General features: G+C 38.1%; 1 protein-coding gene across 2 annotated transcripts; it reads right to left on the bottom strand.

Annotated features, from left to right (window-relative positions):
* Positions 1-1,359: 1,359 nt before the first annotated feature.
* On the bottom strand, positions 1,360-25,387 carry Cd46 (CD46 molecule). Of its 2 annotated transcripts, XR_005873532.1 has the most exons (13): positions 25,024-25,386; positions 21,056-21,244; positions 20,263-20,365; positions 18,834-18,919; positions 17,865-18,062; positions 16,468-16,650; positions 13,462-13,509; positions 11,003-11,044; positions 8,804-8,839; positions 7,743-7,803; positions 4,320-4,445; positions 2,271-2,392; positions 1,360-2,169 (listed from the first exon to the last, which is right to left on the bottom strand). XR_005873532.1 is itself a non-coding variant. In XM_040736986.1 (12 exons), the coding sequence occupies exons 1-12, from the start codon at positions 25,148-25,150 to the stop codon at positions 2,371-2,373; spliced, it is 1,221 nt and encodes a 406-aa protein (XP_040592920.1). In that variant the 5' UTR covers positions 25,151-25,387; the 3' UTR covers positions 1,360-2,370. The 2 variants fall into 2 exon arrangements, 1 of the variants encoding a protein (XP_040592920.1); XM_040736986.1 differs by having other exon boundaries at positions 1,360-2,392; positions 25,024-25,387.
* Positions 25,388-27,349: the final 1,962 nt, after the last annotated feature.

The following is a 27,349-nucleotide window of genomic DNA, read 5'->3' as shown; positions in this document are numbered from 1 at the left end:
TACCGGTCTCCTGTTTTACTGGGTTTTGTCCAGTCATGTCAGGAATCAAGGTGGGTAGCTTTCCAGTATCCTCGTGTGCCAGTGTGTTACCTGCTGTTATTTAAGCAAACAAGAAAGGAAAGTGTGTGTCTACCTCTATTCCCTCAGTATTATATTTTCCCCCAGAAATGAGGAACAAAGACATTGTTACTTTCCCACAAACAGAAGAGAGCTACTGTTCTATATTGATCTAAAATAAAAGTAATGGCTCTGGCCGGGCGGTGGTGGCGCACGCCTTTAATCCCAGCACTTGGGAGGCAGAGGCAGGCGGATCTCTGTGAGTTCGAGGCTAGGCTGGACCGACAGCCTCCAAAACAATACAGAGAAACCCTGTCTCATAAAAACCAAAAAAACAAAACAAAACAAAACAAAACAAAAAGTAATGGCTCTGGAGTTCCAGCAATGACAAGCTCACAGAGAAGGGGCAGAGGACCGTCAAATACTCTAAAACAGTCCATAGGAGAGCAGCAGTGCTATGGTCTCAAAGGTTGACAGCTTATCTAGAGTACCCTCTGGATGAGCCCAGAGAGCCAAAACATAGGGGGAAATACATATGTATCAGATTCATTCAATTCTGAATCACTTCTAAAAGTTAATAGACTGTTAAATTCTGCTGTTAAGAAGATAAATTGTTAAAATATGCAAAATCTAGTCTTGGTTAAATGTTAGCTGTCTGGTATCACAAACTTTAGAACACTAGTTCGTTTCTCTAAAACCTTAAAATTACTTTCAGTTGCAAATTCAAATTCCTTTTGCCTCCAGTTCTTTCTGGCATAATTCAGACAATTTGTTGTTGGTTACTGTAAAAATTCTCTCTATATTTTATGCTAATTAAAAATATGCTAGAGTTTCATAATTGTCTAAAATGCTTTAGTTAATGTAATTTTCATTCCGTCTTGGTATTATTCATAGCTACTGCTATCATTTTAAAACTAAAGTTCATCATTGCTTATTCTGATAGACATCAGGTCTTTTTTTTTTTTTTTTTTTTTTTTTTTTTGGTTTTTCGAGACAGGGTTTCTCTGTATTGTTTTGGAGGCTATCCTGGAACTAGCTCTGTAGACCAGGCTGGTCTCGAACTCACAGAGATCCGCCTGCCTCTGCCTCCCGAGTGCTGGGATTAAAGGCGTGTGCCACCAACGCCCGGCTGACATCAGGACTTCTAAGCAAACAAGATTATGTTAATAATCTGTTAATGACTTTTTTTGTTCCAATGCTGAGGACTGAATCCAGGGTCTTGTGCACGATGAGCAACCTTTCCGCTGAACTAAATCCCCAACCCATAAACAACATTTAATTAAAGTCTACAACCCATAAACATTAAAGTCTGAAAAATTTTAATAGGCAAAATTAAACTGTGATATTTAAGGTTTTACTGTCTTTATAAGTTTATATGGAGAGGTGGTGACTGTCAGGCCTGAAGGTCACTAATGCAGGTTCTCAGCCTCAGCTGGAAAATTAAAATCACCAGAGAAATTAAAACCTCCTATGTTCAGGCCACATCTCAATAATATGAGAGCCCACTGGGGTAGTAACTCAAGCATCAATAAAGCTTCCTGGGAGAGGCTACTGGACAGTCTCAGGTGAGAAACACTGGCCTGGTTTTACTTAGTCTGGCTTACTTCATGTCTGCAAAGGCAGCAAGAACTATGTTTGCATAAAGAAAACCAAATCCTATTAGTTACACAGGTCAAGTTTTTACTTTAATTGCTAGACTTTGTATTTTGAGTCCTCTGAATGCATTAAAGTGATATGAAAGTTACATCTCCTATTAGACACGAATATATAGACTCTTATGTGTAGCTAACTTAAGGCTAGGTAATAAAGGATTAAGAGCCCGAGGAGTCAGAGCTTCACAGGATAGGTAGGACACACATTGGCCTTGAAGATAAATGGATCTGGAGAGAATTGAGCATTTTGGGTAACACTAGGGTAAGAGTGTGGGAGACACAGACATGAGCTTAATGCACAGCCATTACGTGCGATGAAAGTGTGAAGTATAGGAAGAGTTGGAATTGTAGAAGGTCTGGTATCATGCTTGAAAGACGGCCTTCTTCCTGCAGGTGACATGCCACTGAACATTTTGTTCAGGACACAGGCACTCCGGGCTATGTTGAAACCCTTGGTAAGCTGGAGGGGTTGGGATGGTAGGAGACGGTTGAGAGGTTAAGAGATTGCAGTTGGAAACAGATTTGATTTACACTAGAAACACACACACACACACACATTACCATAAATGAAGCTCCTGCAAATATATGATTTTACTTTCGCCAGACTTGAAGAGCCGGATTTCAAAAATGGAACAGTGATGACTTCCGCACATGGGACTTCTCATTTTGCTTTCGTTACAGTTCTGTAGTTAAAAGAACATTTTAATTTCAAATATGCCTCTTTTCCTATCATTTAGACAATCTTAAAAATAAAACAAAAACCACTTTCCCTCATAGACTCATGTAACTGATAAATTATTTGGTGAAAACCAAAGTATAGATTTGTACATCTCAAATAAAAGGCTAATTTCACTTTCCTTCATGTATTTATATAACTGATAAATTATTTGGGGAAAATAAAAGTATATATTTATACATCTCAAAATACTCATTTGAATATTCATTTATAAAGGTAAATTCATTTAAAAAAATAAAATATTTGGTTAAAATGTTTTAAATTAAAAACAGTAAAGTCATTTTTTTTTACTTTTAAACAATAAATTCTTTTTTTAATGCTTTTTTTGGTGGTCCGTTTTTTAAATGCTGAAATTATAAGTATACTACCAGGCCTAGGTACAATTGCTACATTTTTTAAAGTATGTGAAAATGAATACAGACTTCAATTTTTCTTAATCCAAACCTTCTGGGTGGTTTGTTTTTCTATTCAAACATTACCTTCCCAAAGTATCCACTTGGAGGGCACAAGGGGGGAGGGAGTCACTCAGAGTGACTGCAAGTATTTATACTCAAAACAGGGTTCATCATCATCCCCACCCCCACTCAGTTTCAATTTGTGTTCACAGTCTTCCCAAGGTGATGCTTCTGTGGTCACTCTATGCTACTAAATGTAAACATTTAAAGCACACCTGAGAAAGGACAGTTAATCAGGAGTGGCAGTGTCTTGGCCAGGTAGAGGCCAAACCCTGCTCTATTTGAGAATGACCTGCCCAGAGCTCCTTCAGGACAACTGGCAGCAGGGTGCCTTCAGGAGAGGCGTTAAGAAAACGGCTTCCTCTGGCAAAAGCAATGTGCAGTGTCTGTTTTCTACATTCTTGAAGTTATTTGATGAATTTATTCCTTACAAGCAGCTTAGCCAGCTTGTTTTAAAGACATGTCTAATGAAAGAAAGTTATGAACTTCAGAGTGGGTGACTCAACATCTGGAATGTTACTTAAGAGGCTGCAGTGTTCACTTTACATAGATTCTTGTTATGGGTGTCACAGCCATGCCTTTTACAGGAGCACGCAACTAGCCGTGAAATCTTAGGTAGTGTTTCTTTGGCTGGTTTATTGACATGCAGAAAAGTTAAAACAAATGCCAGACATCAAACTTGTGATTCATTTAAATCACTGAAGTTGTCAGGGAAGAGTAGAATTTTACTCTACTAACATTTATGTGACTTTGCTATTAATATTCTTAGTTAAGAATTTCTAAATTGTTTATATTTCCAGTTTTTAGTGTTCTGGTTTTAATGGATTAGAGCTGAAGGGGTATGTACATTTATGAAAGCGTCTCATAATGAACCATTTAGAAAATATATTTTAGAACTGTTAAAAAGAGAAAGCCTAAGAATTAACACGAAAAGGGCTTCAAAATCACCATCTTTTTAAAACAAAATTAATTTAAAAAAAGATTTATTATGTATACAATGTTCTGCCTACATGTATGTCTGCTGGCCAGAAGAGGGCACCAGATCTCATTACAGATGGTTGTGAGCCATTATGCGGTTGCTGGGATTTTTTAAAGACAAGGTCTTGCTTGCTATGTAGCCAAGCTGACTTCGCACTCAACATTCTCCTAACATGTATGCCACCATGTTAGGATGAAATTAAATTACTGAGTTATAATATTATGGAATTAATAATTTCCCAACCTCAAGTGGTTGAGGATATGGTATTGATATGCTTTGAAATATAATTGGTAGTTAGAGGAAATCAGACAACTTTTCTATTCAAAATTCATACACATTTTAAAGATGTGTCAATGGCAGGCTGATATATTCAAGCCACATTAAAATGTGAGCACTGTGACCCAATAATTGCATGCATGACAATGGAAACAATGACTTACAAATTAGAGACAGAAGATAAATTGCTTCTTGGGGTGCGTGGCAATGATACAGTTTTTCCTGTTAGTGTGGCATTTGAGACTGACTTTTTGCGGGAAGTGGTACTCTGAGATTTAACCACTTTTTTCCTACAAGATAAGATATAATAAGGGCACCATCAAAACAAATATAACTACATGCAGAAATTAAGTTCCACAAACCTACTTTGAAAATAGACATTTTTTTTCTTGTGATGGGAATAGAATCCAGTTCCTTATACATTCTAGGTAAGTACTCTACCACTGCACTGTATTTTTCCAGCCCCAAGGTAGACAATTAAAAAAAACTTATTATTGTCTGTGAACTAGAAAACATTTCAAATGTTCATGTCTCACCCAGAACAAAACAAGAAAAAAAAAACCCAAAACCTCTTCTATCCTTGTGTTTTTGATCCCCTCTAAAACAAGAAGTAAAGCTTGCACTGGGCAAGCGTTTCCTTTGTTTCAAATTAGGAACAACATGAAAGGCCAGGGAGGCATACAGGCTTCGCTAGTCTCAGAGTTTTGTACCTAATGAGGTCTGAGAGAAACAGTGATTCTAAAAGTCTATTCTGTGGCTGTTCACTTTTTCAGAGACAGCTGCACTCTAGCTCCTGCCTTAGGAAACTGACTGCAACAATTAAACCCAAAACTTAGAGCAACCAGTTATTTACCTGTGTGTATGCATTATTTAGGGATTCCCACCCAATATAAAAGTCAGCAATAATTACCTGTTCCTCTCTGTGAGGTCGGTTGTCATTATGATCCTGTCACTCTATTCATGCTGTGGTAAGTGACCTAATTATTTAGCTTATCACTGAATTATCTGAAAAGTGCTATATTTTTTGTAGTCAATTTTATATAGTGGAATATAGTGGCATTTTTTCCCTTAACTCAAAATTTAAAAAGAAATTCAACATTCAAAAAAAGTTAAAAAAAAAAAAAAAGCAGTAATCTTGCATAAGTCCAGGTTTGGGGTCCTAGCCCCCATACGAGGTAGCTCATAGCCATCTGTAACTCCAGTTCTAGAAGATCCAAGGCCTCTGGCCTCTACAGGCACCTGTATTCACATGCATATAACCCATTCCTGAGACACAGACACATAAGGATTCTTTAGTGGAAAGTAATGGTAAGTTTTGGAGTTGCATTTTGTTTACTTTAAAAAAAACATATTTAAATGAGAAAAATTGAAACTGAAATGGAGCTCAGTCAGGGACACCTAGTAAGGCTCCCTAAAAACTGAAGGAGAAAAATGTGTTCCTCTGTTTGTGCTATAATGTTTACCTACGCAGCTAGGAGTCAGGGAAGAAACTATGAGACCTTTTCCCTAGTCCATGAAATCTCGGGAACAAGATGCACAGAAGCTCATGGAGAGGATATTTTACTGAGGAAAGCTGGTATCTCTGATTACAGGGTAGAGGAAAGACAAAACATGCCAACTAGGAGAGGCCTGCCCAGTTATGAATGTTGTACTTTCTAGAGTCCTGGGACAGTTGAGGCTAAAACTAACTAGGAGCTAACTGACTGAGCTCCGTCTTGGGGTTCTCCTGCCTCAGCTTCCTGTGTACTGATATTACAGGTGTGTATCACCATACCTGGCATTTAAAAGAACACTTTAAAAGTTGGATTAAATTTCATCTTAATCCAAAGGTAGACTCGTGAATGGAGTCAGAAAGCTTAAGGTAAAACAATTATAATTTTTTTGATGGTTTCTCTGGGTATCCCTCGTTCTGTAACTTGCTCTGTAGACCAGCCTGAGCCTGAACTCAGAGATCTGCCTGCTACTGCCTCCTAAGTGCTGGGATTAAAGGTGTGCATCACCACCACCCAACACGACCATAATTTGTCAAAAGCTGAGACTATATTGTTTTTCTATAATATGCCAAATATATTTTGTTTTAGGTAAATACCTTTATGGAATTAGTTTTAAGTTGGAGTTGAGTACATTTGTACATTTGGTTTCTATAAAGGGGCATTTATTCTCCCTGCTTTCACTTGGAATGAACTGGTTCTGCTGACTTTCCTTTCAAGCTCAGAAACACCTTTATGCTTAGGTTTTAACTGTTTCAAAAGTAGAGGCAATTGAACTGCTAGGAGGGAACTGGGTCATAACTGTTTAAGACTACTTCACAACAGAGTCCTGTCTGTGTACATTGTGTTAAACTTGGGAAAAGAATATAAGAAAACATCAATAATTTGGTGAAGAGGACAGGAGTCTGAGCTTCCTTTTATCTGCCCTGCCAACATATCTGAACTTGTAGGGCTGGTGTCTTAATATCCACCAGCTGCTTCTCAAAACAACATCATGCATATTGATCCCATTCATTTCCCTTCCCTTCGTACCCACCCTCTGTCCTGTGAACCTCTCCTCAAAATAAAATTTAAGAGGAAAGGAGGGGGGTAAATCTCATCATGGAAGCTGTGATGTAACAGTGAATCATGCAGTAAACATTTATCCACATATCTTTACGTGTAGCAGCCCAGGCCCAACATCACCACAGCCCCGGGTGACAGTGAAGTCACTGCTCGTCCTGCTGCTCAGAACTCTTTTAAAGTGACAAGAAAAAAAGTGCAATCACCCAAATCCTATCAGAAACTTCAAGGCACTAATCTGATCCATGTCCTAAAGATTTATCCCAAATCTTACATCATATGTAAATTTGCTGTACTTAATTTTGATACTTTGAATCCCTGTTTTCACCTATGGACATAACACTCTGGATACCCCTGTCTCTTCTAAATCCTTATTTCTTTTGGAATACATGTATTTGTAATTTTTCCTGTTCTAATCCCCTTTGGTTTTCATTTTTATAGAGGAAGAACACAGATACAAGATAATAGAGTACCCTTTGAATTTTAGCCCTTCAGCTACTTCTAACTCATTCATTAGTGTGTGGTGCAAAAAAAATTAGACAGGAGAGAGAAGTCAGATTGCCCTGGTTAACATTAATAAATGACGCTATAAATAAATGAGACCCCTCATAGCTTCTTACTACTAGCCAAGTTAGACAAATGTAAGCTTTAATATAAGAATTTTAGTGACCTTAAAGTGAAAATACCACACTGAAATATTTCAAATTTAATTTTGGCTACTTCTGAACTTAGGATTCACCGAGGGCAGGGAAAACCTCATAATGACCTTGCTTCACTAACCAGCTTAAACTTCAAATTCCATAGAAAACTTTCTTGTAGTCACAATAGCTGCTAAAACAACAACAACAAAAACCAACTTCACACAGATCCTTATGCTGCAATGATGTTAAAAATAGCTGACAATGTTTTAGCAAAGAAATGCAATTTGCAGGGCATATTACTGCCAGCATACTTTTCAAAGGAGGGCGCTCAAGCAAAGGACAAACTAGTTGTACAAAGGCATATTGAAGATGATGATTAACTTAGAATACTTACCCTTTCGTCTTGTACTCAAGATATCTGAGTATGATGAGAATAATTACAACAACTCCAACAACTACAAGAGAAGGAAAATAAATAACACGTGACTCTGAGAATGATTGCCAAGATTCAAAATCTAAGCAGAAGAAATAAATCAGTTATATGTCAGTGGTCACCAGTTACGCATTTAAATTCCATCTGCACTCTTTTCTGATTTTTTTATTTAAATTAAAAACAATCTTATTTTACATACCAATTCTAGTTCACTCTCCTTCCTCTGTCCTCCCATTCCCCCTCACCATCTCCCCATCCCACAACCCCAATCCACTCCTCAGAGAGGGTGAGGCCTCCCATGGGGGATCAGCAAAGTCTGTCACATCATTTGGGGCAGGACCTAGGCCCTCCCCCATGTATCTAGGCTGAGAGAGTATCCCTCCATAGGGAATGGGTTCCAAAAACCCATGCATTAGGGACAAATACTGGTTCCACTATCAACGGCCCCATAGACTGTCCAAGCACCCCAATTGACACCCACATCTGGGGGCCTGGTTTGATCTTTTGTATGCTCCCCAGCTGTCAGACTGTAGTCTGCACTCTCTAGTCTCTAAATTCAATTCACTGGAATCACAGTCCTGGCTGAATTTTTTAAAATTATCAAAAGCGTACTTAGGATGAACATTCATAGTACATCATCTTAAGAAAGCATGCATTGGCCGGGCGGTGGTGGCGCACGCCTTTAATCCCAGCACTCGGGAGGCAGAGGCAGGTGGATCTCTGTGAGTTCGAGGCCAGGCTGGACCGACAGCCTCCAAAACAATACAGAGAAACCCTGTCTCGTAAAACCAAAAAAAAAAAAAAAAAGAAAAAAGAAAAAAAGAAAGAAAGCATGCATTATTACAGGCTACTTCTAAATAGACATATAGAATATGAAATAATATAAGTTAACAAGGGGTAATATATAAAACACCAGGTTTTTCTAAAGACCAGTTTGTTTATCTCAAACTTAAAAACTTTTAAAAATGTACTGCTTTACAGTAACAATTGGATTTAAGCAGTGAAAAATTTAGGATACTTACTTGAAGTAATAACAATCAGAGCAATAATCCATGCGTCTAAGAAAAAAAGAAGCCAAGCATTTAGAATTCTCTAGATTAAGTCAGCTAATCCACACTTAAGAGAATAATAAAAGTTCATTTATCTAGTTTGAACACAATAATTAATATACCCAAGTCATTTTTATCAAAGAACACTTGTAAGCCCGTTTCCAGATTTGGGGTCCAAGTTGTGAACTTCGATTTTCAGGGTTTTTGTTTTTCTTACCCCATCAGGTTATTTGGTAAAGATTATTATAGAATAATTAGAATTCACTGAGTAGATGAAAATCATTACACAATATACTATCTTCTTATATTTGGTTTAGTTCAGTATGCATTCTACAGTTTGTTATAATTTTTAAAAGAAATCCATTTCCCCAAAAAGTACATATGTAGAATGTCATAATAACTTTCAACAACTTAATTAAACAAATATATTTGTAGTTCTTACAAATATTGTACCTTATCAGGGCCCTTCCTGTCTTCCTTATGCCCTCACAACCACCCCACTAACAAAGACATAATATTAAATACCAAAGACCTTTCCTTCTCAAAGTGTAAGAGGAGGGAGATACAGTTTTGTAACAGAACACTTATGTGATATGCTTAAGAAATACACTGATGACTTATGCAGAGAACTTTAAACAAGCATAGTTGACTAACTGGGTGTTCTGGTTTTCTTTCTATTGATGAGATAAAACTCTGGCCAAAAGCAATATAGGGAAGGAAATACTTTGTATGGCTTATAATTCACTGAGGTAAGTCAGGGCAGGAACTCAAGGCAGAACTTGAAGACAGGCCTGCCACCTATTCCATTCAGCATCACCTTTAACCAGGGAAATCACTCACCACTAAAGGAATACAAGAGAAACCATGAAGGAAGGCTATTGCTAGATTGATAGCAGGTTCATGCTTAGCTACCTATACATCTCAGAACTACTTATCCACAGTGGGCTAAGCTCTCCTACATAAGTCAACAATCAAGAAAATCCCCTTTCCCCATGCTTACAGTCCAATCTGATCTGGGCAATCCCTAAATTGACACTGCCTTCTTAGGTGACTCTAGGATGTATCAAATTAATAGTTAATGCTAACTAGGTCTACAGAGAACATTCTTAAATTTTAGAAGTATTTATGTCTAATAATGTATTTGCTTCTTTCTAAAGTTTCATACTTATTAAGTTGCTGTCAGTCAGCATAAGGTGTTAGTGTTAATTTGGCTCTTCTCATTTCATGCACACTTGTCACATGTTCAGCGATTTAAGATGGCACTGGACTTATTGGCACAGTGGCACAATAACCACAGAATTCGAAGTTAAAGCATATATAGACAGTTCAGAAACTGTGATGGCTTGACTGAATGATTTTTATTTTACATTGGTTAAAACACTCATGTATGTTCAACAGAAACCAGTGCTGAACTTTGGTTTTGGACCTTTGCCTGGGTTAGCAATATGACATGGGACTTTATCATATATCTTGGGCAGCAATGGAAAGCCACAGAACCAGGATCACATGAGCAAAATTCAAACTTTGACCATGTGACCACCTCTGATAATCTTTAAGTAAATACGCTCAGAATATTTTCAATTTACCATGGGTTTATTGGACCCAATCTCCCATGTATATAGAGACACAAATGTATAAAAAAATAAAACATGATTTAAAAAAACATCACTAATCTAGTCTAATAAATAAAACAGCACATTTTTGTCTTGCTCATTATGTCTTTAAATTTCACTGAATTTTAACTGTTGTAACTATACTTGACTTAGTTTAATGTACATTGTATAAATTGGGGCCTACATAAATTGTGCTAAGCAAATCTTTCACATAAAAAAAAGCTAACCCAGCTTATAGCACTTTAAGGTCTGTGCAGGTCAGACATAAATAGGAAGAGAATCACATGGAAGGCAAGTTGTGATTTATGTACTTTAACCTCAGCCAACTAGCTTTGCTATATTCAGACCCTTCTATAAAACTGTACTTACCTACATATCATCCTATATAGTAGTACTTACATTTGTCATGGTGTCAGCCCAAAGTTAAGTACTCCTAAATGCTAACTATTACTACTGACAAGATAATGCTTCTTCTTAACTACCAGTAACGGAAATGTATATTTCCATGTAAAGTGTTAAGGTCTCATACTTCAGGGGTATAAATAACTGAAATAATAACCTAATTCTTGGCCAAATATTCCTTCACGGGAATTAGGATATCCTAGGGGAAAAAAAGGAAAGAAAAATGGGTTAAGTAAAAAGAGAAACAGAGAAATAAAATAAATAAAAACCAGAATCCTTTACATTCTCAACTTTATTTTTCACCCATGTATATTACTAGAGGGAATATTAATAGACAGGAAGAAAGCTAATGGTGAACACATGAAACTAATATTTTATGACACTACTTTTAAAAAGTAATATACAAATGTCCTTAGTATAGTTCCAAAATTAGTCTGTAAATTTCATGAGATTCTAATTAAAATTAAACATACTGAACTGGCTCAATAAATACTTCAGCTGTCAACCTGGAATGGAAGGAAACTTTCTCAGCAAAATAAATCCCATATGAAAATAACCCACAGTTGTTATTATCAGTAATGAAAGACCGCAAACTTTCCTTCTAAAACCAGGAACAAGATTGGGTACTCAGGTTTGCCACTTATAGTCAACATGGTATTGGAATCTAACCAAAGCAATTAGGTAAGAAAAACAAAGAAAATGAATACAAGTTAGAAAGGAAGACATAAAAATGTATGTTTGAAAATGGAGTTATCTTTGTTTTCTTGTACTGTTGGGGGTTGAACCCAGGCCTAAACATGAGAGGCTATCATTCTACTACCACTTTGCTATAGCCTCAGCCACAAGATGAAATGCCCTTTTATGTAAACAGTGTTCCACAAAACCCTAACTAGAACTAATTAATGAGTTCAGCAGAGTTGCGGGATACAAAATCAACACACAAAGAACACTGAATACTTTAAAAAGGAAACTTGGGCAAGCAGTCTTCTTCCCAGATGACAAACCTCTGCTTATAGTTTCACTTATCCATCAGCCCCTTTTTAGATGCTAAGTGGGGACGAGGGAAAGAGGAACTTGTTACCCTTTCCCACATCATGTGTTTCAAATGTACCAACAATTTGGTACAAAGGACTCGGACACATGTGTGGAGTTCTGTAATTCCCACCAGGGGAACACAAGATTTATGTTTATTGTTTTTCAATTCATGTGTCTCTTCGTGTGTGTGTGTGTGTGTGTGTGTGTGTGTGTGTGTGTGTGTGTGTGTGTGTGCGCGCGCGCACGTGTGTGCGCGCGCGCCATGCGCATGCAGGTACTTGAGGCAGGAAGAGTATCAGATCCTCTGAAGTCATAGTTACAGTTGGTTGTGAGCCACTCCACCTGGATGCTGATAATCAAACGGGGGTACTGAACAAGAGCAGGACTTGCTCTTAGCTACTAAATTATCTCTCCGTCCCCGTTCTCACCAAAAGCTTTTTATATGACATACAACTCGTAGTCATTAGTGGAATAATTAATTTATATAATCACCCATTTATGTAAAACTTCTGGACACACATGACCACCAGGAGATTAGTAAAGTAGGGTATATACTATGCAATTATTATGGGAATGAATCTAACTAAAATGCCAATCAAAGACATTAAGTGAAAGGACAAGTCAATGAGAAATATGTGCAGTTTGATATGATTTTTTTAAAAAAAGAAAATGTAGGTGGAGAAGGTAGCTTAGAGATCAAGCGCTTGCCACATAAGAGTGATCATCTGAGTCTGGATTCCCAGACACCTCCATAAATATAGGCAATCTAGCTGTATTTCTAGTTTTGGAAGGTGGAGATAGTATTTTTAGAGACTAGAAAGACTATATCTGTGAACTCTGGATTTGATGGAGACATCCCGCCACAGGGAATAAGGTGGAAGAGGGATAATTCCCAACATTAACTACAGATTTCCACAAGCACAAGCATATACTACACACATGCATCCACATATATGCCAACAAACACACACACACACACACACACACACACACACACACACACACACCATAAATAAAGAGGAAAAAAGAAAAGGAAAATTAAGGAAATGTTGATGTACAAAAGTAAATAAAAACAATCCTAAAAAAATTAGTAGCAATTAACTTTGGCAACATTATTTATATAATTTAAATCTGTAAAAATAAATATATATCCAGCAGTATATAAGTCAATAAACTATTTTTAAAAATGGGAAGAGGATATGAATAAATGACCATTGAACCCCGTGGCAAGAGCATTTAAGATGAGGATTTGAAGAAAGCCTGAGCATCATAGTGACAACCCCGTCTCAAAAGATGCTTTAAAATGTAATTTTAAAAAGTTCAGCCTTGCCAGGTGGTGGTGGCACACACCTTTAATCCCAGCACTTGGGAGGCAGAGGCAGGTGGATCTCTGTGAGTTTGAGACCAGTCTGGTCTACAAGAGCTAGTTCCAGGACAGCCTCCAAAGCCACAGAGAAAAAAAAAAACAACAAAAAAGTTCAGCCTTATTAAAACATGAAGAAATGACAAAACAAGACACCATTTTTCATCTGTCTCTCATGGAACTCTTAACTATATCAATAGGATAAAGAATTATCAAACCTGGGTAATTGTAAACTGGAGGCTTGGTGGGATGAGTAGGCCTAGGACCTAGAAAAATAAATTAAGTCTATCAATTCATTAAACTTATTAATATAAAATTATGGATTTAATTCTAATATTGAAAATTTTTAAAAAGATTACCTATTAACATTAAAAAATACATACACTGCCTGTACTTTATAGTTCTACTAGGAATTTAGTCTATAAATATGATCATTCTACATATATAATAGTAGAGACCCCTGTATAAAAATGTTCATTCCAGCTCTGTACTTTACAAATACAAATCCTAGAAGGTAACTAAAAATGAATCATAAAGGGAATGTGTTCAAGGTGACATATGGGATCCTAACAAGTCAGATACCATACAAGGGACATCGTAATCCCTCCACTTTTCACATGCCATCAAACCCACCACACCACCAGTACAGGCTGATGCCGCCCCCGCTTTCCAGTGCATGCCTTTCCCTAATGGACAATAAAAAGTGACTGACCATTCGACCAAGATATTTTTTTTTTTGCAGAAGGATTCTTCTTAGTTTCACTTTTTATGAGACTTTTCTCACATATCTTGTCTTTCAAATTGGAAGCTAGTGTTTTATAAACATTTTGTCAAGTGCTTACTGTCAACTCTTTAAAAATTCCTTTCAACAGAAACTCAACTCAGGCTCTTGTAGAAATTATCAAAATGTATTCCATAAGTTGGGCATGTTGGTACTTGAGAGGCAGGAAAATCTTTGCGAGTTCCAGGCCAACCTGGTTACACAGCTTATTCTAGTGCATAATGAAAATCTTGTCTCAAAAAAAAAAAAAAAAAAAAAAAAAAAAAGAAAAGAAAAGAAAAAGAGACAAAGAAAGAAAAGAAGAAAGAATAAAAAGGAAAAAAGGCATTCTAATTACTGGGTGAGCAAGTGAGCATGTACAATTCTCAAATCTCCCCATCCTTTAAAATATTAAGGAGATTTGAAATATTTTAAACAAGTTAGAACCAACAGCTGAGATTTACTTGAGTCCAATATCCTTGTTAAAGCAACAGAAATCCAAATTTCATTAAATGAAGTCAGTTTAGTCAGGCAGAATCAAGTTAGGATCCTGTGCACATTCAGTCCTGTCTGATGGTCTTTCCACCACCCTGCGTGGGTTCTGGTGAATCAAATGGAACCACAGCAAGGAGCATTGAAGTGGGAATGATGGTTGCTCCCATCATAGCAACTTCTCCATGCTTACAGCAGCTGATTAGGAGTCTCCACAAAAACCTTCTATTTCATTTCAGTAGCAGAGGCTTCCTAGCTCTCAGTTTTTAAGAAATCTAGTTTCTGTTGTCAATGCTGCCTGGTAAAGACAAAAATAACAAACAAAAAAATTATGTAGGTTAGAGGAGTGAGGAGGAAATGGAAAATACAGGGCTCAGTCTGGAGGCAGTACAAATGTGTTTATAAGCACTAATTTAAAAAGAAAAAACAAAAAGCTGAAAAGCTGGGCATGGTGCATGCCTCTAATTCCAGCACTGAAAAGACAGAGTAGGAGTATTGTGACCTTGAGGCCAGCTTGGGTATATACAAGACCCAAAACAAAATGATTAACAAGACTTTCACCCCCAAACTGTCCACAGTTCAGGAAAGGAAACATTACCAGAGTCTAACATGGTAAGGAGCAAAAGTGTAAGCAAATCACTTGGGGGATGGGAGAAAGAATGAAGTAGCAAAGCTGAATACAGAAAACACACATCAAGAAACAGAAAAGGGGGGCTGGAGAAATGGTTCAGTGGTTAAGAGCATTGGCTGCTCTTCCAGAGGACCAGGGTTCAATTCCCAGCACCCACATGGCAGCTCACAACTGTCTGTAACTCCAGTTTCAGGTGATCTGATACTTTTAGACAGACATACATGAATGCACATGAAATCAAAATAAATAAATTATTAAAGAAAGAAACAGAAAAGGACCTTCCTTTTCACTGGGATTGATTCACGTAAAAAAAAGGCATACAGCAAGCTTTAAGAGCATCCTACATACCAGGTATTGTGCTAAGTCCTTTAAAAGCATCCCACTTAAGTCTTGAACACAATAAAAAAAGGTATTAGATCATTTTGCACATGGAAATACACATTTAAAATTGGCATAACTTTTCTAAGTTCACATTCCTATTCATGTATAGCAAATAAAATCTGACAAAAGAAATGGTTGCAAATATATTCATTCTTTCTCTTCTACTAAATGTACTAAAAATGATGAGTAAATAGCCACCGCAGGAGTTTAAAGGGTATCTGAAAAAAATCCTAGGAATTTAGGTTTTAAAAATTATATAAGGCCGGGTGGAGGTGGCGCACGCCTTTAATCCCAGCACTCGGGAGGCAGAGGCAGGCGGATCTCTGTGAGTTCAAGGCAGGGCTGGACCGACAGCCTCCAAAACAATACAGAGAAACCCTGTCTCGTAAAAACCAATATATATATATGAAGGAAATTACTAAACATGAGAGTGAAAATTAGAGATTTTGAACTGGGAGTTGACACTACAAAAAAGATAACAATGTCAATTGGGTCAGCACTAGGCATTTAAAAATGTTAGAGAAATGCAAGCAGAACTTTACCAAACCTGAATAACTCAAAAGTTCGAAATTTTTATACTGAGTAGGCAACATCAGAAAACAAAGTAATGTAATTTAGACCAACCTTTCGCTACCACAAGCCATGTTTTTCATTCTTGACTTAGTTATATAGCAATAATAGGCTTCAATTTACTCTGAAAAAAATGTTGCAATCCCCTTTTTTATACAAAAATATTCTTAGGAGAATACTTTTATGATCTATTGAACAAGCTAAAATCTCCAGAAAAACAACAAAAATCACAACAGCAAATTTTTTTCATATGTATGGCACATATGAGATATGTATCAAAATTACTGCTTTTTGGGTATCATAATATTTAACATCAAATAAGTAAATTTCAAAACAAGCAAACAAAAACTACCAGAAAAATAAAGAAGGGAAATAAGACATCTTTTATACCTTTGAGACATATTGGGATTGGAGGCTCCCAAGTGCTACTGGCACTGCAGACCACTGTATCACTGCCCTTCATGTAAAAATCCTCATCACACTCAAACGTCACTGTTGCTTGATAGGAAAATCTTTTTTCAAATCCTGCTATCTGTCTTCCATTTTGTAGTAATGGAAATGGACATTTTACCACTGGAAAGAAGAAAATTGTCCAGAATTTAATAAAAATCTGGCTTATCTTTCATATCAATTTTCTGAAACTTTAAAACTGCAACCCAGAGTTACAGAAATATATTTTGTGTTCCAAATATGAGAACACAGATCTCTCGAAAGTTCATATTAATACTCAACCTACGCCAGTACACAGAGTATTTTTCCATTCTTCCCCAGTCGTTAAGTAAAATAACTCAGCCTATTAGATTGACTCATAGTCTACTAGGAGAATTGTGGGAGAGGGACTGAAATGGCTAGGCACTATGGTTATGGCATCCTTTATGGTGAAGGGAAGTCTGCAAAACAGCTAAGACCAGATCACACTAGCTTGTTAAGCTTGAGTGCTCTTCCTTTCCCGTTTGGTACCATTTCCTTCCAGACCAGGACTTCCTTTAGCAATTCTTTTCCTTTTCTTAAGATTTCTTTATTTTTTTTATGTACATTGGGGTTTTGCCTGCATGAGGATGCCAGACACTCTGGAACTGGAATTACAGACACGTGAGTGCTGGGAATTGAACCTGGGCCCTTTGGAAGAGCAGCCAGTACTCTTAACTACTGAGTTATCACTCAAGCTCCCTTTTAGCAATTCTTGTAGGTTGGCTAGTAAAGTTCTGGAAATAGTTCACTTATTTTTTTTTAAACTTCTGTCATGAAGTTTTTTTTTCTTGATTAAAAAAAAACCCTACAGGTTAATTATTACATTTTTCTTTTAGTACCTAATAGACACCATTGTTTCCTAGCCACAATGAAGAGAAGTCAACTGTTACCCCTTCTGAATGTTAACTGCTTTTGTGGTTGTTTCTTTGACTGAATACTTTTAATTGTTTTTAGTAGGTGAAGCAAACTACTAAAACTTTGAAATGGTTCCCCCTCACGCTCACCCCACTCCCGTGTGTGTGTGTGTGTGTGTGTGTGTGTGTGTGTGTGTCTGTGTGGTGTGTTTTCACTGAGTTTCCTAGATCAGAGGTTTTTGTTTTGAATCCAATTTTGATCATTTTTGGTCAGTATTTATCCTATCTCATGGCTATAGGCTCACATTCTAGAAAATGAGAAGGGAACTCAATAACTAGAATTATTTTTTTATTTAACTTAACAGCTATGAAATTAAATTAGTATATAAGAAGATGAAATACATATGCTCACTTTGTTTACTTTTAGGTAAAACTATTTGCAAATGAAGGAAGGATGATTACCTCTACACTCCGGAGGCTTGCTACTCCAGGTGTTGTGGCCAGAACAGAACAGCACACTTATTCCAATAAGGGAAAACTTGTCTGGTCCTGAGGTAGGATCACAACTGTAAATTACTGCTTCACGGTATTTGAATACATCTATATCACTAAAGGTGTGTGTTCCATTTTTTATTTTTGGAGGTGGTAAGCAAGAGATCTCTTTATAAAAAGGAAAAAAGAAAATAAGTTGAAAGCAAGGCAGTGTTAGGAAGCTCTATAAATTATTGTCAACAAATTCATCAATGCAGGACTTCTATAAATTATTTATGACCCCAGTTTTCATCTAGAAGAGGGTTTCTATGAGAAAATCCATCACTCAAATTTAAATTACTAACACAGAAATGACCTTTCAGGACTACACTCATTTTCCTAAGGGGAAGAATGACTTCATTTGTGAGGTCATGCTAAGTGTCCTAGTCAATAAAAATACTGATATCTGGTGAAAAAAATGCTTGTGATGAGAAAAAAATCAAGCTGAATACTGATTGAGAAATGTGTTTTAAGGTACAGGTGCATTCATTCAATAGGATGATGGCTTAGAATCATACTAGCATACTATCCTTTATTATTTTCATCTTTATAGTACAATGTTTTTGCAGAAGTGACCAACTTTAATAACTGACTTCAAGTCAAATATTGAAGAGATCCGCAAAAACATAAAGCAGTGTCCCTATTCTTACTTTTCAAATCTAAAATAAAAACATGTGGGATATATTAATAGTTTATTGTACTTAAAAATAATTATTTAAAAATATCTCCATTCTGGGGGGCTCGGGAAAAAAAATATCTCCATTCTAAACCCAACATGATAACATCAATAGATATAACCATGGAGAAAAGTTTCTTGGGGGTATTTATTAATCTCTATGGTCCTGAGACCAAAATGGTTGAGAATTGATAGTCTAAATTTTAAAAAGAGAATTTACTTACTTTCACAGTGTGGGGCAGGACCATTCCAGTATGCATCATCATCTTTAAGCACACAGTGTAGAAGTGACATACCAACTAAGTAATAACTAAATAAGCAAAGAAAAAGTTACAATTTTCTTTGGCAGCTGGTAAGACACACACAATAATGCAGGACAGTTTTAGATATTTTTTCCTATGCTACAGTAGTTTGAAGGATAGGTTTCTTAAATATCATGAAAGTATTAAACAGATCTAACTAAAGAATATGTTATCTCTTTCTAATATTATGATTATAATGCCTTTCTAGGACCAGCTCATGATTAATCAGATCAAGTCTCCCCATTATTTAAATTCACATATTGTTATTCTGGACTCTCATGCCATAATCATGAAGTATTCTTATCTGGTATTCTTTGTTATTTTGCTCTGATAATTTCTGTATCTACTGGGTTTCTCAACAAGATTAGTCTTTGAGAAAGATTTATGGCCTAAACTTTTGGTTCCCTCAAAGTACCTAGAAAATTTTCTCCACATAGCTTTACCTGAATGTAGTTTCACTTGATAAAAGTTAAAAAAAAGTATTACCAGACATGGTGGTGCACACCTTTAGTTCCAGCAGGCAGATCTCTGTGAGTTCGAGGGCAGCCTGGCCTACAAAACATGTTCCAGAACAGACAGGGCTGTTAAACAGAGAAACCTTGTCTCGAAGAACAAAACCAAAATTATCAATGAAACTTTCTAATGACAGTCACAACCAACTTTCCCCAAAAGTCACAGTTACTTCTAAGAGAGCTCTAGAGAATAAAGATTTACTTAGTGGCTAATGCCTCCTTTGGAGACACTTCAGGCTATGTAGAAGTCTGAAAAATAATGTTTTCCAACTGAAATATCCCATCACATGGTGGTAAGGATGAGTTAGGTTACACTCTGACTTGTTAATGCCTTCCAGAATTCTCCTTTGGTTAGCAGTTAGTTCTACCTCAATTTCACAAGAACCCCACTTTAACCCTGAGTTGGCAGTAGGTAACTTGACCATGAATGGTAAGGATACCATGATTACATATCCCCTTTGATATGTAGCTCATACTAGCCTGGAACTCACTGTGTAGTCAGACTGCCCTCAAACTCATGGAGAGCCACGTGCCTCATCATCCTGGGTGCTGAAATCACAAGATGAACCACCACCCTTGGCAAATTACTCCATTCTTAATGGTTTTCATAGACTTACTATTAGATACAACAAGTGTAGTATAGATTTGTTTTCCCTCAATTTCATTATTGATTAAGCATCTCTCCTATCTCCACACAGTACCCAAATATTGTTTGCCTAGGAGTACAACTTTTCATATAGTAAGAAAAATTAAAGCAAATTTACTTGAATACTTAAAAAAGAGAAGCATAACAATGGGATCAGGGACATTTACCTTATTTCCCATAAGGAGCAACTTACCCCTCCACACAAGAAAATTGAGCTCGACTACCCCATGAAACTCTGCCATCAATGTAGTGTACATTGCCAGATGAAGGGCTCTGTAATTTAGTACATTCTATTTCTACAAGAAAATAACAACAAAAAATTTTAATTCAACTCCAAAGCCAGCTGCCCTTAAATCAAAGTTTTAAAAAAAGTCATACATGGTTCTTTTGAGGCTGTGGATTATTTTCCTTAATTGTTACATGATAAGGGTATAGTGATTTGAACAAGATGTCCTCCATAAGGGCATTTGAAAGTTGGGTCCCCAGTTGGTGGCTGTTTGTGGAAGATTAGGAAGTGTAGCCTTGCTGGAGAAAAGATGTCACTGGGGTGGGGGCATGCCTTGAGATTTCAAAAGACTTGCACCATTCTCGGTATACTCTCTGATCCTACTTGCCGTTCTGAGATGTGAGCTCTCAGCTGTTCCTGCCACCATTCATTTGACCCACCATCATGGACTCGAACCCCCTGAAGACCATAAGGCCAATTAAACCCTTTCTTTTATAAGTTGTCCTGATCATAGTGTTTTATCACAATATCAGAAAAGTACCTAATACAAAGGACAAGTACAAGATTAACAATTATGAAATCAACTAAATTTTTAAGAAAAAAAAGATTCCCTATAAATTTCTCAAAGTCTGAAAAAAAACCCTCACATTTAAATCAAAGCTTTGGTTCACATAGGAAAAGCATCACTGCAATAGGGGTAGATGCACCCTGTCCTAAAAAGTCTGAAAATCAAGCAAAAAAAAAAGTTTAGTTTACTTACTAACACAACCATCATCTGAAATAGGGACCCATGTATGATTTGGTTCACAGGTAGCAAACATGGAGAATGGAAGCATATATAGGTATCCTTTTTTACATTGATATTGTATTGTCTCTCCAACCTCATAATAGGGTTTAGGTACACCCTTGAGTTCCATAGCTTCAAATGGTGGTGGTAGTTCACAGGCATCTAGGGATAAGAAGGCAAGAGCATGAAGATGAAGTGTGAGTACCACTTTTATCAACTGAGAATGTTATTTTGTGGCAGGAAGGACAGGAAAAAAGAAATGTTTCTAGCAAGATTATAAATTATTAGTACATGCCCTTTCATATTCAAGCAGTGGCCGCAATGCAAGAATATCCCTGACTGTCCTAAAATAAATTCAGCTTTTGGGTTATTTCAGAATGAATTGAACTTTCATTTAAAAGTAAAACAAGGAGACATGAAAAATGGTCTTGGTTTTTAAAAAAAGAGATATATGAGAACACCCTGTTCTTAAGGACTATGTCTCATTCATTATTACTTCTCTAGTACCCAGTACCAAAGTTGAATGAGTGCTGTGATTGATTCTTTACCCTCTTTAAATCAAAATTCAAATTCTTTACTATTCAGAGAATTTGCTTTGATGAAATCTGAAAATCATGTTTTCTTTGCTGTTTTTTAGCCAGTCTTAAAAACAGTTTTTTTCTAGTTTAGCTATAAACATTTCTCTGTGTTAACGTTTATTTCATGTCAAAATATTTACACTTTACTGGTTTATTATGGACTCATTATGCACTACTGCTATAATTAGAAAATTAATTACCAGGCTGTATTTTCCTGGAAGTACGGTAATAACATATCAGAACTTTTAACAATAGTGATGAGAATTCTTTAAAAAATTAGAAATGGCAAACAGCACTCTGGGCTAAGCATATGGTGTCCTTTAACTTATCTTCATACTCATTATGGGCAGGCCACACTGCCAAAGCTGTGACCCTTGTCCTCATCTGGAACTCCCTAAGGCAGATGCCATCCTATCCTGTGTTTAGTCCTTAAAAATTGCCTTATATATTGCTTGGGGGACATCCCTGCAGCTCTAATTTAGACTCAAGTTGTACTAAGTAAGGAATCAAAGACATTCCACACATCAGGTAAAAACATCACAGCCCGAATTGTTCCAAACTAGCCCCCTTGCTTCTCATGATTCTTTAGCACTCTGCAGTCCTCTTGTCTCTTTTGTATCAAACTAAGTAGTTGCCGGTCAGCTGTGTCCCACCTTGGGGTGACTTTGCATGCATTGCTCCATAGCCCAGTTCCTGACCATGTAGACTGATCAGTTCTCTCTTTCTAGACACCTGGAAGTAACATCTTGTGCCTCAACTCTGGAAACAGTACTCTGTTCCTTTCCTTTGGGCTGTCCCCTATCAGGGTATCTTACATAGGTCACATAATGGCTGTGTTCAATAGCTAAGATGAAATCTAGTCATCAATGTGGCTGCAATAACCAGCATCAGCTACTCACAGTGGCGTAAGAGTACAAGAAAACACTTGCAAGGATTATATTGTCATGATTTTAATAATGAAAATAGTTGTTTTAAAGATTTGCTCATTGGAGAAATGAAAGCCATTTTTTTCTGTCTACTAGTATTTTATAACTCAGCAGCTGGCCACATAAAGACTATTCCCTTACATTGTAGCACACAGAGTAAGGACTGAGATACTAGAGTGTAAGCATTTACTGGTCTTAGAAAGATCTAAAATAGATATATGAGAGCAGACATGACTAGAGGCTGCAGCTTTGTTCAAAGAAGAATCTGCTCTTCTGAAGGAAGGAGAAGAACCTAAAAAAATCTAACAGATTCTCTTCTGCAATTCCAATGACAGGCTTTTGATGCCGGGCACTTATAAATCCCTTTCCTCACAAGTTGAGTTCTTCCAAAAGTGAGACCCCTATTCTATTCATGAATTCTCCCTGCCTAGCACAATGAGTTTTCCTTTTACGTTTTCCAGGTTTCGTATCTATCTTTTAGTTTTCAGATTTTATCTTGTTTTTCCTCTTAATTTTCCCTCCATTTATGCTACACCCTATTTATTTTATTTATCTGTTTTCATCTATCTTGTTTCCTTAAACATTTAGCTTGAAGTGTGTTGGGGGTGTAAACTGGGATATGTCTACTGAGGCTAGTCAGAAGAGGTCTTCCTGAGAGGTGACTCTCCAGTGACATTTGAAGAGAAGACAGTCAAATGTGTAATGTCAGGGGAAGGTTCCATGTATGGGGAAAGCCTTAACAAGCCAGTGGTTTAAAGTATAGCATTGCAGCTTTGCTCTCCAAACATGGTTCTATTTGTTGGTGTTAAGCTTTGGTTAATAGTTGCCACTCCTAATAAATATTATCAAATGTTTATAGATCATCTACTATGTATCTTTCACTAGGGATCTATCAGAATAATAAAGTACATACAACTATTTGTGTGTGGACAACCAGTGGAAGATCACAAAAACAAGACTGTATCCCAGCATATCCATCCTGAGACCAGAAGAGTCTGGACCACTGAAGGGAAATGTTGCTGAAGTGGATGCTACTAATGAGAGATATAAAAATGCATACAGACTTTATGTACAGGACTATGTATGTGTAACCAGGATTTTTCTTTTGGGCCACCAACTGGCTCCCAAATCATAACATGGAAACTTAGTTTTGAATGCTTGGCCTAGCTTAGGCACATTTTTAATAGCTAGCTTTAAAAAAACTTAAATTAACCTGTTTCTCTTTATTTGTCTTTTGCCTCAGGGCTTTTACTTTTCTTTCTTTCTGTATACCTTACTTTCACACTTATGTCTGCTGGCTGGTGGCTTTCTGGCTTCTTGCCCTGTCCATGTCCCTCCTTTGCTCCTCTCCTTGTTGTCCTGGTGGTTCCCCTATTTATTCTTTCTCCCTGCTAGCCCCACCTATCCTTTCTCTGCCTAGCTATTGGCCATTTGGCTCTTTATTAGACCAATCAGGTGCCTTAGGAGGCAAAGTGAAACAAATGCAACACATCTTTACATAATTAAACAAATGCAGCATAAACAAATGTAACACACCTTTACACAGTTAAAGTAATACTCCACAGCATAAACAAATACATCATGTCTTAGTTAAAATAATATTTTACAACAGTACGTACCAGGGACACAGACACAGTGGGTTGAAAAACAGAAGGAAACAAAAACATTGTTCTTTGTGTAAATTTTATACAGTAAGCATGTATAGTATTTATTCCATCTACTGAAACACCACCAAAAGGTGATGGGAGAAACCTTGAGGTTTAGTTCATGAGCTGAGGTGAAAACCAGAGTGTGACTTATACTTCTTGTCTTAGGAATCTAGTATGATTTTTGTCTTTAAAGGAAGATAAACAATGTCTCAAAGCCATTTGGTAATATCATCAGACACTGTCTATATTGTCTAGGATAACTCCAATTCAAAAGGAGGAGGGGTGTGAGGAATATGATCAAACATGTTCTATGTGAAAAAAACTAATAAAAAGTGTAAAGTCAAACAAAACAACCACTTGTAAACGAAGCCCATCAAGGAAACCTGACTCAAGATAAAACAGGCTAGGTGTGTCTTTCCCTCCCCTCTAAACCTAGAGAGTTGCTTACCCACAGGGCAAGCAATGCAACCCCAGGGTCAAAAACCAGGCCTACCCTAAATTCCAAAAACAGCACAAACTGCTACTGCCACAGCCAAGCTCTGGGTGAGCATCCATTCTTCTCTCCACTCAGGCCGCCTACCCCTTAAGCGCTGCCCCCTAAACAAGTCTGCACTTGGGGATGGGGACTGCATGGTCTCCACATCACACGTTTGCATACCCCCAGGAGAATTCTACCAGGTCCTCCACCACAAACGTGCCCGTCCCAACCTCATGAGCTCTTCGCTATCCACCGACCTGCAGGCCGGGTACCAGCATCTCCAAGACACAGACTCTCTCCTGGATCCTACCTGATAAAGTAGACAGCAGGAACAGCAGGGCCTCTGCGCAGATGCCCAGGAACCACCACCAGAAAGCATAGGTCTTCCTCCTGCGGCGGGGAGGCTTTGCGTCCGGCGCGAAAGGCGCCGCCCGCATGTTACCAGAATGAAGGGAAAACTGAGCGCCAGGCCGCCAGAGAGCAGCTTTTGAGCTAAGTGAACAGACGCAACAATCCTGAGATTAAAGTGTGGGGGGGCGACACAACAGGTGGGCGTGGCCAGGCTGCTCCTGGAGGCTAGTGACTCAAGGTGGTGCTGGTTAGGCCAATCGGCTGGCAGTAAGGCGGGGCCTCAGTTCAAGGGGCTGGGACGACGGGGTTGCGCTCCAGCCCAGGAATTATCAGGCTTGTCAACTGTCTGCCTTTGTCTGCTGTGTGCCTTCTGTAACACCGTAACTCCATCCATACCAAGCTGCACTCCTGCCAAGTCCTCTGCGGCTTGGTGGCACTCCTCAGCTTGCGTGGCACTCTTCCACAGGCTGTGGAGCTCCTGCCCAGGCAGGGTTGCGCTTCTCTCTATGGGTAGTCTCCTAACTGATGTTGCTCTGTATCCTCCCCCCATCCATCCCCATCTCCCCCAGCCCCTGCCAGGTGCTCTATGGGTACTCTAGGGTGTGCTTACCAGAGAGAGCTGATTCTGGCTCGCTTAAACAAGGAGGACACTCTACTCAGGAAGGGTGGAAAGATTAGTAGTTCCTGTGGTCATCGCTCAGCACTAGAACTGGAAGAATAAAGGGCCAGGTCCTAAAAACAGAGACCTGGAGCACAGCTGTGGGTCACCACACATCCAGCACACCCAGTGCTCATCTTATCCAGGCTGCCTCAGACTGGCCTCCCTGTTCATAGCAATAAAACCCTAGCTAGTGAGGAAGACACCAGATGCTGACTGACCCCTGGCCTCCACAACCGCATGCACACTCATGCATGTACCCATACCTACATGCAGGTGCGGTTAGTATGCAGCCAGACTAACATTTAACTGGGGCTGGCATACAGTTCAGAGGTTTAGTCCGTTACTGTCATGGTGGCACGAAGGCAGACATGGTGTTGGAGAAGTAGCTGAGCGTTCTATATCTGGGTCCACAGACAGCAGGAAGAGACTGTGAACCATTAGGTCTGGCTTGAGCTTCTAAGATCTCAAAGCCCATCTCTTAATGACTCACTCTAACAAAGCTATACCTATCTCAACAATGCCATTCCTCCTAATAGTGCCACTCCCTATTTATCTATGGGAGGCAGCATTTTTATTCAAATCACAATATTCTCCAACTTATCTTGTGAGGCAGTCACTGAATCTAAAACTCACTGAGCCAGCAAACCCTAGGAATCTTCCTGCCTCTGTCTCTCCAGCTCCTGGTCTTATAGGCACTCTGGGGCTTTTTATGTGGATTCTAGGAATGTGAATTCAAGTCCTCATGCTTATGAAGCAGCACTTAAAAGGTAAATATATTACAAACTTTCAAGTGTTTTCTAATATATAATATTCTTTTTGCTACAAGTAGCATTTTGTGTGTGTGTGTGTGTGTGTGTGTGTGGTGGTGGTGGTGGTGGTGGTGGTATGGAGGCCAGTGACTTTTCCATAGCCCTTTTCCTTCCCCTATCTTTCATGTCTAGCTCATCCTTATGGTGTCTGTCTTAGACAAAATACCATGACCAAAAAGCAAGTTGGAGAGGGAAGGTTCATTTGACCTATTCTTTCACATCATAGTTCACCATCAAAAGAAGTCAAGACAGGAACTCAAGCAGGGCAGGATCCTGGAGTCAGCAGCTGATGCAGAGGCCAGAGGAACCCTGCTTACTGGCTTGCTTCTCATGGCTTCCCCAGCCTGCTTTCTTATACGACACAGGACCACTTTCCAGAGGTGGCCCTAAACACAATGGGCTGCACCCCCACACCAATCACTAATTAAGAAAATAGCCTACAGTGTTGCCTACAGCCCAATCTTATGGAGGCATTTTCCTGATTGAGGCTCCCTCCTCTCCAGTGACTCTGTCTTGTGTCAAGTTGACATAAAACCAGCCAGCACAGTGTCAAACCAATTACTGTACAACACATCCTCACAGCAGCTATTACAACACAGAAACTAGCAATGATTCTGTGCAAACCTTTTGTTCAATATCCAGGAGTCTGACATTTTCTTGAGATCATGAGCACAGCTCAAAATATCACACACACACACACACACATACACACACGATATGTGGCCACTTGCTTTTATTTTTTATGTGTGTATATATGTGTGGTATGTATACATGTGTTCATGTTTATGTATGCATACATCTTGTGTTTTTTAAAC

Source organism: Mesocricetus auratus, unplaced genomic scaffold, assembly GCF_017639785.1.
Source record: "Mesocricetus auratus isolate SY011 unplaced genomic scaffold, BCM_Maur_2.0 Super-Scaffold_100676, whole genome shotgun sequence".
In the NCBI taxonomy this organism is placed as follows: Eukaryota; Metazoa; Chordata; class Mammalia; order Rodentia; family Cricetidae; genus Mesocricetus; species Mesocricetus auratus.
The sequence above is the reverse complement of the archived record's forward strand: the minus strand, read 5'-3'. Positions and strand labels throughout refer to the sequence as shown.

What these genes read in the sequence shown, in the direction of transcription:
- Cd46 (XM_040736986.1), bottom strand. Translation starts at nt 25,150, where the DNA reads ATGCGGGCGGCGCCTTTCGCGCCGGACGCAAAGCCTCCCCGCCGCAGG. An exon ending in CCTGCTGTCTACTTTATCAG is followed by an intron (nt 21,245 to 25,023) that starts GTAGGATCCAGG and finishes TCTTATCCCTAG; the next exon opens with ATGCCTGTGAACTACCACCA. An exon ending in AATCCCAATATGTCTCAAAG is followed by an intron (nt 13,510 to 16,467) that starts GTATAAAAGATG and finishes TTATTTTTCTAG; the next exon opens with GTCCTAGGCCTACTCATCCC.